The sequence below is a fragment of the Lepidochelys kempii genome, chromosome 17, assembly GCF_965140265.1.
Source record: "Lepidochelys kempii isolate rLepKem1 chromosome 17, rLepKem1.hap2, whole genome shotgun sequence".
NCBI classification, from domain to species: domain Eukaryota; kingdom Metazoa; phylum Chordata; order Testudines; family Cheloniidae; genus Lepidochelys; species Lepidochelys kempii.
This window is the reverse complement of record NC_133272.1, coordinates 5,345,407-5,359,148: the sequence shown is the minus strand read 5'-3', so window position 1 is coordinate 5,359,148 and position 13,742 is coordinate 5,345,407. Positions and strand designations below refer to the sequence as shown.

Below are 13,742 nucleotides of genomic sequence, written 5' to 3'. Positions count from 1 at the left end.
ACACCCCCTCAGATTAGAGTATAAAATGACTTGTCCAGCAGCTTTTTATCTTATGTGGGCTGGGACAAGTTTTAATCACCACTACAGGATGACCCAAGAGAAAAATCCTATTTTAAAAAGGAACTATAATGCAAAAATGATTACACCAGCCTGGGTCTGGTGGTTGATTTTAAATTTAATTTGGGGGCAGATCAGGAACCTTTTCTTCACACTTTAGTTCAGCACAATGCAAGTTATTAACACAATGTGCAAAGGAGGTAGACAAAGAGTTAATGGCTCTCTGGGTCTGTCTTCACATACAGCACTGCAGCTGGGTTGCTGTAGATGAGGATACTACACCACCAATGAGAGCGCTTCTCCCATCATCATAGTTAATCCATCCAAGAGGTGGTAGCCATGTTGACAGAAGAATCTCTAGACCAGGGGGAGGGGGGGGAGAAGGACTAGAAAGTGTCAGTTATACTGGTATAGGTCTGTAGTGTAGACCTGGCCTTAGTTTGCAGTAAGACACCTGAGAGTCTCCTCTAGTTCCCATTTTAAAAGGTACCTCCAGGACAGAGTATATAACTACAGATCAGTCACAAGCATCTTCAAAGTTATTTATGACAGAAGCTGCAATCTTATTAGTGAAAATGCAGAATAGGATTACAAGTATCAACTTCACTATTAAAGTGACAGAAGTCAGAACTTGTCTTACTTCAAGAACGTTTCCAACTCAGTCTACCTTGGAACTTAACATGGATGTCCATGCTTGTGGGTGCTAAGTGCCTACCCAAATTACAAGGTACACACAAGACAAGATGGTTGGGGTAATATCTTTTATGGAACCAGCCTCTGTTGGTGAAAGACAAGCTTTTAAGCTTGTCTAGAGCTCTTCTTCAGGTATACACATGGTGTTTATCACTATGCTTTCAGTAGGGAAACTACATTTCAGTCCTACTTTCCATGAAGTTAGACCCCTGCTGATGACGAACATTAAACTGTAACCTGCAACAAGATACGCTTGTTCAATTAATTATATAAATTACCTAAAGTAATTTTCTTGGTTTTTAAAAATACCTGTCTATCTACACTAAACTTAACCCACTATTGTTATAATCAACTCTGGATACTACTGTTATCAAATGAGAAAAGTTTACTTCATGCAGATTCAGGGTCATTTCCCATTTGTAAGCAGGTAAATCTAGAGGCTGAGACAGTATTTGAAGTTACCTTGAAAAATAATAACCTTAATGTGAAGGTAATATCCCACCAGAGGGAAGGAGAATTTTTAAGTGCTATTACACTACACTGGAAAACTCAAATCTGTTGCATTTGTTTTGTGGCTTCCAGGGGAAGAATTAGGAAAAGAATGAAGGTTAGCCTAATTTAGTCATTAGATATTCACTTCAGAAACTAAATATAGGATGTGAAAAATTACATCACAGCTTAAGTTTTACAGGACATCTTGCCAACTCTGAAAGTATAACCAAAAAATGAGTATCTCCAATGCTGCTGGTGTTTCATAAAGTAGTTATAAAAACAAAACATCACAAAGTTATCATAATGCTGCTTCATAAAGTTCTGGCAAGAGCAACTGCTGTTCTGCATCCAGTCTGAAGCAGAGTTCAAGTTTTAAAAACAGAACTGAAGGTTGGACAGTTCAGCTAAATTGCACGATGTACCTTTAGATTATGGCTTCATCTGAATGCACTATTGTAAGAGCAACAGCCATGGTAAGAGAAAAGTATTCAGTAGTAATAAGTATGACAGCCTTTACTGTGATGTACAAAACAAGTATCTTGAATAGTTTGCCACAAAAAAGTACCCCTCATTTTTGTTAGTATAACTAATGTATGAAACCTGATGAAAATATGTTGACAGCAGTAACTGTTGCATCCTTCCTGAAAAGTCTGCTTTCTTATGACAGAATCTGCTGAGCTTTTATCAAGCTTTCCCCACTCCCCTAGGGCATAAAAATGCTGAGAATGCAGCATTTCCTAGCTTCAACACTGAACAACAGGATATAAGCCATTGTTCTTACAGCTGAGAGAAGGCCCTCACCTCCCAAAAAACTGATTTATCTACAGGACTAGGAAGCTAAACAACCCTGGGAACTGAAAGATTTATAAAATTTTTGTTTTAGAGGTTAAGATTTTAATTTTCCTAATTTAAATTTTCTAAGGAAAAAGTTCAGAGTAGCAGCCATGTTAGTCTGTATCTGCAAAAAGAAGAGGAGTACTTGTGGCACTTAGTACTCCTTTTCTTTTTAAGGAAACAGTGTTACCCTGACTAATTATTGTAAATTTCATATAGCCAATTCACACTGTAGATTAGACCAGTGCACTGAAAACACATAGGACAGGCTTAAGGAAGCCTTGCTGGCACTAGTTTATCTTGTGCAGCTTGAATTGAGAGTTTTGTCTTTACTCCCTTTGTTACAGAATGTTTAACTGTCTGTGGTGGCATTTGCCAGAATGTAGCTTTGGAGCAATTCTTGATTTGAGAGTTAGGTGCTATACTGTTGTCTGTTACCAGTACAGTTAGAAACTGTTTTGGAGTTGCATGAAGCATGTCATTTTTCAAACACACCAGTGTGACTTACACACTAAGTTTTACTCATACAGAATGCACATTCCTGTGTTGCATTTGCTGCTTCTCCACTAGAAACTGCATTTGGGCAAGTCAATTAGAAAAAAAAGTCACAGAATTTTAGAAGTCTTAAGAGCACTCACAGAAAACTTGCTAACAGCTGAAGCTTCCTTGTGCTAGGATATCTATGAGCTGCCTCAGCAAGTCAGAAAGGACTTAGACTGCAAAACTAATTTAATTATGTATCAGGACTCAAGTAACTCATCCAAATTCTAAGTTAATATGTTGGTAAGCTGTATTGGCTAAAAAGCTAAATTTTTCAAGTGTTATTTCCTAGATTCCAACAGTGTAGAGACAGCTGTGAAATAACCATTTACATGGCTCAGCTCTATCCTTGTCACTTTCAAGGCTCCCCCAAGTTCATACAGCTACAGTACAAGCTTGAGATCCCAAATAAGATGGCAAAACAGGAAATTCAAAGTCAGGATCTAGCTCATGCTACTATAGCAATTGTTATTGCTCCATCCTAAAGGCAACAAACAGTGAGAACAGAAGATGGCATTTCAGCCAGAGTGCATCCAGCTTGTTTTAGTACATACAGCAGGTGTAGGTCATTTGAAATTGACATAATCACACAGAACAAGTTTAGTCCTCTGCCTCTATTGCTCAACTTTCCATCTGAACAACTCCACACTCAACTGTAGGCTTCCTTCCCAGCTGCATTGCTAGACATTCACCCATTTAGATCAGGCACAGTTTTGCTACATTATTATAAGGCAGTTTACAATATTTTGGAGACTAAGCTATACAAAGGTTTTGGCAACTTTCAAAATGTCTATTCAATTGACATTAATGGGTAAAGCTATTGCACTACATCAGAAACATGCAAGCACTTAGGCTCTAGTTTTCGGTACTTAGTACATCTACTTATAAATCCACCTGCTACAGTAATGAAAGCATTGGGGGGGGGGGGGAAAATCACACCCATGTTCAATATGTAGCTTTTCCCAAATAAGTCAATATTCATACTGGTCCAGTGTTACTTAGAGGTGGCCTACAAAGCTTTGGAGTGATTGAGACCAAAGTATTATTGTGCTTAAAAGTGAAGAGCAAGTTCACATCTGGGGAGAGACCTTTATGAGTTCTAATTATGCTTAAATTAAAAATAAACCCCACAACCTTAGAGTTTCAGCCTCAATCTTCAGTTTTGTTGCAAACCACCTGACAGCAGTAATATACAATATAATGTCTTCATTTAACTAGTTGGTTGCATTACTCGAAAATAATGCTATATAGTTGGACCAATTAGCTTAAAGACTCAGTAAATAAAGATGAAAAGTAAACTTGTTAAAATAGTATGTTTATTAACTAATTCTCTTGGGGCCAGTAGTTCTGAATGATTCATTTAAATATATAAAGATGTCAATCATCCTTCAAGACATTTGACTGTTATTAATACTAGTATTAAGGTTAAAGTGTTGAGTACTATTATCCCAGCATGTCCTTTACATTAGTAACCCAATATCTAGTAGGACAACATTCATTAAGAAAGGTCTAATTATTTCACTTCCTTTGTAGACAGCATGTTAGTCAATAACATGTGATTGAAACCAATCACAATTCCTCTATAAATGGTAACAAGGGCACATGTCATTTAAGCAAGCTTTGATAGATTCACAGTTACATATTCATGTCCCTCCTCCCACCCACCCTATTTTCTAATTTCTGCTAAATCAGTTACAAACCTCACTGGAGGCCCACTACACTTCACTTGTTTTTAGTCTGCAAATGAGATTAGGTGACAGTTAAATTTTAGATTAACTATCTAATGAGGTGCACAGTATATTCTGTAATAAAGTCTTAGAAATATACAGCCTTGCTCTTACAGCTATTCATCTTGAGACACTGGGAGAGGCAGCCTGTTTGTATATAGTAGAGTCATGCTCATCTACATAATCACCAACAGTCAGAAGTAATACTGCAAGAAGCTTATTTTAATACTGTGTACAAATAATTTACACTTAAATCATACTGCAATTTGATCATTGGTTTTATTATGGATAAATCTCAGGGACATTTAAAGACCAACTCCTATTTAATTGTCACTGGTTGCTAATCCATTGGCATAGCTAGAAAACAAAATTACACTTTCAGAACATGCTTCAATGCATCGCCAGACACGGCCAGTGTGCAGGTGTTTGACAGTATAGAAGTGTCTAGACTAATGACCTCATCATTCTGTTCCTTAATTTTTTGTCCCCGTTCCCCTCCCACCCCCCCTGAGAGTTCAGGAGTCAAGTGTTGTCAGATAATAAAGTCCTACCAGAAAAGAAAGGTAGAAGTCCCTTGCACAGAAGTATTTCTGAAAACTATTTTTTATCTAAAATACTGTAAAGAGCACATAAGAAATTAGGCTGTGCACTTCAAATGCTCATGAAGCCATTTATTTCAGCTCATATGTCTCAGCACTGTAGCCCTAAAGAAGACTGCAACAAAAATCGCTGCTGGTAATATAACCAACCACTGATGTGAACATTTGTTAATTCACAATGAGCTGTTATTCTGACAGTCTTCTCTGGGAGGAAATGACCCCCCCCAATACCACAAGCCTTTATAAGAAGTATTAAAGCAATGCTTTGAGTACACCTACCACTGTGGAGTTCACGAGATTACTACTACATAGCCAGGCTAGGGAAGGGAGGCATTAATATTATTCATTCCACATTAGGATAGTACTAGCACCCAGATTTTCAGGAGCACTCAGTATTTTGAGTGCTGAATTCTTTTGAAAGATTTGGCCCTAGATGTCTATCAGATGGCTCATTCAATCATTCACAGAAGTTCTAACAGCAAATGCAATTTTTAAAATCTTCTCTAAAAGATTTTAATCTAAAAATCAGTAACAGACAGCTTGATGGGGGGGAAAGAGGATTTGAATAGCTTCAACAGGGCAGGAATACAGGATTTTAACCTGTTCAATTGAAAGCCTTTAGGATTTCTACTGACTTTAGTATTACATATCTGAAGAGATTCAATGAGTATATACATTCACCTATACACACAGTGCATTAGTTCATTGTAAAGAAATTTATAGTACGTTCTTTACATCCACTACTGTGGGGGGCCATTTGATAGCCGTGTTCCTGGAGCGCTCATGGACAGCTAAGAGGAGTCCTGATGCATACAGAACTCAGAAGGTTTCACTTTGTTGGTTTGAACATTTTCTGCATCTAAGATACAGGCTAGTGAAAGAACTCCAATGCATTAGGAGACCCATGACATTAAGTTAATGCTTGCTATCTGTACATCCAATCTCTCAAGGAAGAATGTTAAGCAAATCAATTTTTGCATCCATAATGAAGGCTTCAGTTTGAACTATAATACGTACTCCCAGAAAGTCAAAGTTATAATGCATTAATCACAATTTGTGTATAGTGTCCTCCAAGTGGCTTTTGTAAGAAAAAATAAATAAATATTTACTCCTTTCACAATGGACTGCTTCAGAAGGAATCAATGGCCTTGTCCCATCCACACCAGCTAGTCAGATATGCTAGCTGAGGCAGCCATCTTAATTTTCAGAAAATGCCCATTCTCTAATGAGAATCAAAATCTCAGTGTATGGGGATACTGGATACTGACTAAAAGGTGATTAGGTTGCATCTGAAAGTTTATCATACTGATCTTTATACATGTCTGAAACTACTTTGCTACTTCTGAATTGGATGGTGGTTGTTCTATCCAGATCCATGGTGCCAGCCACCATAAAGGCAAGCACGCTATACACTTTAAAGCTTTACAACTGCATTTTGCAAGTCTGTTACCGGAGCCACATTACCAAAGGTTGTTGCCAGGTAAATGCTTTCCTACTGTATCCTAGCCAGACAGATCTCTCCCTCCTCCCCTCCCCCAAATATTTTTAGATCAAATGGCTTTTGAATATAACGTTTTGGATTCATCAAGTTGATTTTTCAAAGTATTTTAGTATGTGAAATATGATGCTTAGAAACTGTATCCCACCAAAATTGCCTGAAGGTCATACCTGGGAATGTGTGTAGCAACTTTACTTAATTCAAGAAGTTTTGTTTCTAGAGTTTGCTAACACTATTTGCAAACAATTCAACACTAAAAAAAAGTAGACAGGTTTCAGGAGCTCCCTCTGATGTTTTGGCTCCTGTTGCAAAGTTTATGGGTTAAGTGTAGAATAAGAAACCCCCCCCCCCAATATAAGCACAATACAGGGCAACTCAACTGTAAATTTTGGGAAGGATTTTTAGACTGACCAATAACATTTGAAGTTTGGGAATGAGGAAGTTAAACAGCTACAGGCAACCATTTAATAATATCTCTGAGGATAGATACGCAAGAAGCCTTGTGTACCCAGATACTATGGCTAGCTATTCAACTAAGTGCACAAATGCAGTTAGTTTCTACACTTGTACTTGCAATCTGTCAGACCAGAGGTAAGATATTTAAGGATGGGGATAAATTTTTGGACTGAACAGTTCAGCTCAAGAGTAACATACTGGCATGAAACCCAGTTAAGAGTTCTTAACATGAGCAGGTAGGTTTCATTTGTCACGAAAGTGTGACAGTGGGTCGGTCATGTGCATAGTTTACATCTTAAATAATATATTGTAGATCCATTTTCCACAAAAGCTTAATACAGGCTGATCTAACTTGTTTTTTCACAGTCTTTCCTACATATCAAGTTTGAACCAATCCAGTCATTTACAGTGACATTTTTGCCTTTAATTAGAAAGGCAATTCCACTGGTCAAAGAGTATTTTAAAATTATAGTGTAAAACTAACTTGCACACTCAAGGATTTAAGTGCTAATTTGACTTAGTCCATGAGGTTGCACAGTGCATAAAGTTATTTTTCCATAGACTATTTAAAAAAAATCAGAAGAAGTAGTTCCCACCTGGTTCACTTGGAATTTGAGTGCAATTTGTTTCCTCATTGTGTTTCCTGTTGTGTAAGAGATCACTTTCAGATCATGAAACTGACTGTAAAACCTCAGATTAGAGGGACCTGGGGACAATTCTTAAACTGATAGGGCTTCAGTTACCAGTGTTCCTTTGAAAAGGTAACTAGAAATGAAACAAACGTAGTAAATTCTAGTTTTGACGGAGTCAGTTGCTTAAAAAGAAATAGTTGGGGATATGGAGAGATCCATACGAAGCCAACACACAGAAGAAGTTTCCTTCCATTTAAGGAACAGCCAAATTATGAGAAAGACCCCCCCACACACACCAAAAAAAAATCCACAAGGCTTCAGAAAGCTAGTAGTAGTGCCAGGGTGCCAGCTCAGTCATTGCAAAGACCACCATACAATGCAAATCTCCGAGAAATATTTTGTTGAATAGTATAATTTTGTGCAGTCTCCTTCACAAGTTTTGGCAGGAAGACAAATCACTGCATGATAAAGGTTGGGGGTGCAGTCAGCCTTACATAACAGGATTCCCCCTAGGCCCCTCCCTACATTTGTTACTCCAAAACATGTTTTTTGGAGTGATGTTTTGTTTAATGGTTAGATCTTCGTGTTTCAGTACTAGGCCACATGCTAGACTTCAGTTCATTAGGATACATAATGTGCTATCTGTAGCGCACAGCCCTAATATTCTTCAGAGATTATTCTGTTCTCTAAGAGGCCGTTTAACCTAGAAAGGTAACTTCCAAGTGTACTAATAAAGTAACTGCTTATTGACAGAAATCTACAGGTAAAGTTACTTTGATTAGAGACCATTTGACACTAACAGGGAAGAAAAACCCTGGAGCTTATGTATTTATTGGCCTACACTGGCACAGCTATACACTGCTGTAACTTCCATGTTACTAATTGCATGGTTCCTCCTGGCACAAGGTTAGAAGCTAGTTCTCTGCAAGGAAGTGAGATTAACACACTACTGCAATGAGTGAGATCTACACCTTACAGAACCATTAACATCACCACTACATAAAGATAACTTTGTGGTTCTGTCTATTTAGATGTGAGACATGGATGCTAAAGTTAATTCCTATTAGGTCATCCATTTTGTAAAGCTCCTTCAAAACGAAGTTTAGTAGTTTCACTTGGTTTTAACCCAGAGAGAGACTTGCGCTTAATATGGAAAGAGGAACTAAGGCACCGAGGGATCTTCTCAGTTTACCCCTCCCACGACACTGCACCGCCCAGTAGGTGCTGCTGTAGACTTAGGCCCAGGCCCAGCCTCGCCCACACAACAGGCTGAAGTGCACTACTTCACACAGAGAAAATGAGACACGAGAAGAGAATCACAGTAAGGAGAAAACCGACTGCTCTGTTTCCATGGGGTCTTTAAGCACATGCTGGACCTTGGACTCTAAGCGGGCATTTATATTTTTATGGCACTAAAACATGTGCCACGTTTAAGAAAATAAAAGGCAATAAGGGCCCGAGAGAAACACCCTATTTGAGAGGGAGGTTTGACCACCAGCAGCTAACAGACTGTTTCGAGGAAGGAACAAACTAACGACGTACTAGGGAAGACGCAGCATCCCTGCGTGCCAATAAAGCCAGTCCCCGGGCCAGCGCGGCGCCAAGGCAGCGGTGTAGTCGTGAGGCACCCCGCACCCGCTCCAGGGAAAGGCGCCCGCTGGGGCACCAGGGTCGCTGGTGCGGAAGGAGGGTGGCGAGAGGCAGGCAGGCAGGCTCGCTCTGCCATTCGGCGGCTGGGCGAGCAGTGCCCCTGGGCAGCGGCAGCCCGCCCACGCTCCGCCCGCTGCAGGTGCGCCGGAGCCAGCAGGCGGGGGCCACAGCCCTGCGGCGCACCCGTCCCCGACAGGAGCGGAGCGCAAGGCCAAGCTCCCTAGGGCAGCGCCCCCCAGGTGAGATCTGAGCCACGGGGGTGCCCTTAACCCCCACAGGCGGGCTCCCCTCCAGCGGCCCCTCAGCGCCCCAAACCCCTTCCCCGTACCTGGAGATGCTCCTGGAAACGGATGGGCAGAATTTGAGCCATGGCGGCAGCGGCGGCTGGTGGGGGCTCCAGCCCGAGACCGGACCGGGGAGTCGCCTCAGGGGCTCCGGGGCACAGAACCGCAATGGCGGAATGGGCCGGGAAGGGAAAGAGAGCCGTTCGATCCGGAAACGGCCCCTGCTGGCGGAGCGATACACGCTCTGAAGGAGCAGCCACCTCCTCACCTGCCGGGACCCCGCATTAACAGCGCCGGCTGGGCGGAAGAATCCTGAGAACGGTGGTGAACAGAACTCGGCGTATCCAATTGGAATGGCGGAGGGATCCCCCTACCGGAAGGGACTATTTTAGGACTTATCACACTTCCCTCCCTCGGCCTTTTTTTTTTTCTGCCACATCATGCGACCGGGGTGCGGCTACGTCATTTCCGTTCCGCGCTCCAAGGCAGGTTCCGTGGTCACGTGGTGGGGGATCCGCTGGGCAAGGTGACCATTCTGCTGGGGTGCCGCCGTCACACCTCAGCCCTCAGTGACCGTAGCTCCGCCACACGCCACCCTTCCCCATGAGCGTTGGAAACGCCGTGGCGCGGGGGTTAACGTAGTGGGCCGGGGACATAGAGAGCGGCGTTCGAGTCCCAGTTCTGCTACCTCGGTGACCTTGGACAGTGCCCTAGAAGGGGGCTTTGATGAGTCGGGCCTCTCTGATCTTTGGCAAAGCTACCCTTAAAAGCCCGTACGGGGGTCCCCAAAACATGGTGCAAAACCCTGTACTATTGCCAACTATTATTCAGGTTTCAGAGTAGCAGCCCTGATGGGCTGTGTCCGCAAAAAGAAGAGGAGGACTTGTGGCACCTCAGAGACTAACCCCTTTATTTGAGCATCAGCGTTCCTGAGCGACAGCTCACTCCCTCAGCTGCCTTGAATCCGAGGAAGTGAGCTGTAGCTCACTAAAGCTCATGCTCAACTAAATTGGTTAGTCTCTAAGGTGCCACAAGTCCTCCTCTTCTTGTTGCAACTATTATTCGAAACTCCTGAGTCAGGCCCCAGATCATGAGAGGCTGAATTATTTTTTAAAAAAAATAATCCCATGGGGATTCTTTTTATTTGCTGATTTTTAACATTTGGGATTCATATTTTTAAAGCTTTTTATCGGTCATGAGAGTTAGTAATTCACCTTTTTTAAAAAATGGAAACAGATTCTCATATAATCACACATCTCCATAAAAAACACCAAATGTCACAAAAATTGGCAATAGTGACGGAAGAGTTACCATACTGGCTAGCCCCGTATCCTGTCTCAAACAGTGACAAGTAGCAGAACTTCCGGGGAGTGTACAAAACAGTGCAATTTTTGAGAGATCCACCGGTTTGCCCTTCCCGACTTCTCACAGTCAGAGGTTTAAGGTCACCCTAGGCATGGCGGTCCATACCTGACCATCTTGGCTAATAGTCATTGGTGAATCTATGCTCCATGAACTTACCTAGTTGTTCTTTGAATCCAATTATTCTTTTGCACATCACATGGCAATGAGTTCCAGAGGTTAATTGTGCATTATGTGAAAAAGTACTTCCTCTTGTTTGTATTAAACCTGCTGCCTATTAATTTCATTGGGCAACCCTCTGCTTTTTGTATTGTGAGAAAGGATGAACAAAGACTTCCCTGTTCATTTTGTCCACATCATTCATGATTTTATAGACTTTATCATATCCCCCAGTCATCTTTTTTCTAAGATGAATAGCCCTACTCTTTTTAGTCTCTCCTAATGTAGAAAGTGTTCTATACCCTTGATCATCTTTGTTGCCTTTCCTCTGTAGTTTTTCCCATATCAGTCCAGAATTCAACCCTTCCCATCCTGACTCTTCAGGCCATCGTCAATCAGGATTTAAAAGTGAGATTATACATCATGTTCTTCAGGGCAACAAGCTGCCTGAGTTTGGCGTCCTTTAAAAATATTAGGAAACATAAAAGAGCAAATGCATTCCTGGTGTAACTCTAATGCAGCCAGTGGTGATAGCAAGGAGGAACTAGGCCCAAATAGTTAGGCGGCCAGACCCTTCAATGTAACCAACTATTGTGATTTTATCATGAGATTTGCAATACTAAATATTTTTATTAAAGTTACAGCTCATGGAGTCATGTAATTAAATGAGAATCTCCGGGTTTTCTTTTTCTTTTTTAATTTAAATTTCCAGACCTCATGGTTGCAGAAAAGAATCTTGAGGCTCAAATCCAGAAGGCAAATTTAAAAGAAAAACACTTTTTAAAATCTTATTTTAAATCAATCTCCTATTTTTTAAGGAGGACTGGCTCATAATTTTTGAACATTTGGAGTTGGTAATAATAAACCCTGCATTGTTATGAGATTTAGCTAATGAATGAGTGTAAAGCACTTTAAGATCCTTGGGCGATTGCCAGTGCTACACATACACAAAGTGTTAGTATTATTTGTTTCCTGAAAGCCTTACCAATATGAATAATTGGACACTGGGTACGTTGTACTGACCCAATAGCAGCTTCCTTGTCCAAAAATCAGAGTTAGCTCTAGCCCTTGTGCAGCCCTACATGAAAGAAAACATGTCAGGTACCAACTAGCACCCTTCATAAGAACAGCCATACTGGGTCAGACCAAAGGTCCATCTAGCCCAGTATCCTGTCTTCCAACAGTGGCCAATGCCAGGTGCCCCCGAGGGAATGAATAGAACAGGTAATCATCAAGTGATCCATCCCCTGTCACCCATTCATTGATGGACCTATCCTCCGTGAACTTATCTAGTTCTTTTTTCAACCTTGTTATAGTCTTGGCCTTCACAGCATCCTCTAGCAAGGAGTTCCACACTTTGACTGTGTTGTGTGAAAAAATACTTTTTTGTTTTAAACCTGCTGCCTATTCATTTCATTTAGTGACCTCTAGTTCTTGTGTCATGAGGAGTGAATAACACTTCCTTATTTACTTTCTCCACACGAGTGATGATTTTATAGACCTCCATCATATCCCCCCTTAATCATCTTTTCCAAGCTGAAAAGTCCCAATCTTATTAATCGCTCCTCATATAGAAGCCATTCCATACCCCTAATCATTTTTGTTGCCCTTTTCTGAACCTTGTCCAATTCCAATATATCTTTTATTAAGATGCGGCAACCACATCTGCACACAGTATTAAAGATGTGGGTGTACCATACATTTATATACAGGCAGTATGATGTTTTCTGTCTTATTATCTATCCCTTTCTTAATGATTCCCAACATTCTGGTTTTTTTTTGACTGCCACTGCACATTCAGTGGATGTTTTCAGAGAACAATTCACAATGACTCCAAGATCTTTCTTGAGGGGTAACAGCTAATTTAGACCCCATCATTTTATACATACAGTTAGGATTATGTTTTCTAATATGCATTACTTTGCATTTATCAACACTGAATGTCATCTATCATTTTACTGGCCAGTCATCCAGTTTTGTGAGATCCTTGTGTAGCTCTTCACAGTCTGCCTGGGACTTAACTATCTTGAGTAGTTTTGTATCATCTGCAATTTTGCCACCTCACTCTTTACCCATTTTTCTAGATAATTTATGAATATGTTGAATAGGACTGGTCCCAGTACAGACCCCTAAGGGACACCACTCAAACTTTTGTACTAGTGACCCCTTTCACATAGCACGCCTCTGAGTGCAACCCCTCCTTATAAATTAAAAACACTTTTTTATATATTTAACACCATTATAAATGCTAAATCAGATGCATCAGATGAAGTGAGCTGTAGCTCACGAAAGCTTATGCTCAAATAAATTGGTTAGTCTCTAAGGTGCCGCAAGTACTCCCTTTTTCTGTGCTTAAAGTTGTTCCACTTTGAATAAATAATTAAATATCCACTGGGCCAGAAAAAGAGACTGATACTGTTACCCAGTGGCTGAGCCCCACTAGGGATGTGGAAGACTGGAGATCAAAGCCCCATGCCTACGCAGGCAGAGTAGGGATTCAAACCTACATATGCCACACGCCAGGTGAGTGCCTTAACAGGCTTTTGGGTATTTCCTGAACACTCTCACACCAACTGCCTTTTGTGCAGGACACCAACCCTGTAGGTGTGCTCTGAGCATGCCTATGAGTTTGGGACCTGCTGCCAAGAGAGGTAGGGGAACAATCAGTTTGAGAATCCTACTTTGTGGCCACAGGATCTTTAGCTTGTGCTAGGGCTCCAAGCAGCGAGGTAGTTATGGAGCAGTGTCAGGACTCAGCC

At 41.1% G+C, this 13,742-nt stretch overlaps 1 protein-coding gene across 2 annotated transcripts in view; it reads right to left on the bottom strand.

Moving 5' to 3' along the window:
- CLTC (clathrin heavy chain) overlaps positions 1-9,818 on the bottom strand; it is a 53,335-nt gene extending 43,517 nt beyond the window's left edge. Inside the window, exon 1 of one of the 2 annotated variants that reach the window (XM_073315180.1) lies at positions 9,507-9,818. In XM_073315180.1, coding sequence (XP_073171281.1) covers positions 9,507-9,548 — 42 coding nt within the window. In that variant the 5' untranslated portion in view covers positions 9,549-9,818. The remainder of the gene's footprint in view (positions 1-9,506) is intronic. The other variant, XM_073315181.1, reaches the window with a different exon arrangement.
- Between the last annotated feature and the right edge of the window lie 3,924 nt (positions 9,819-13,742).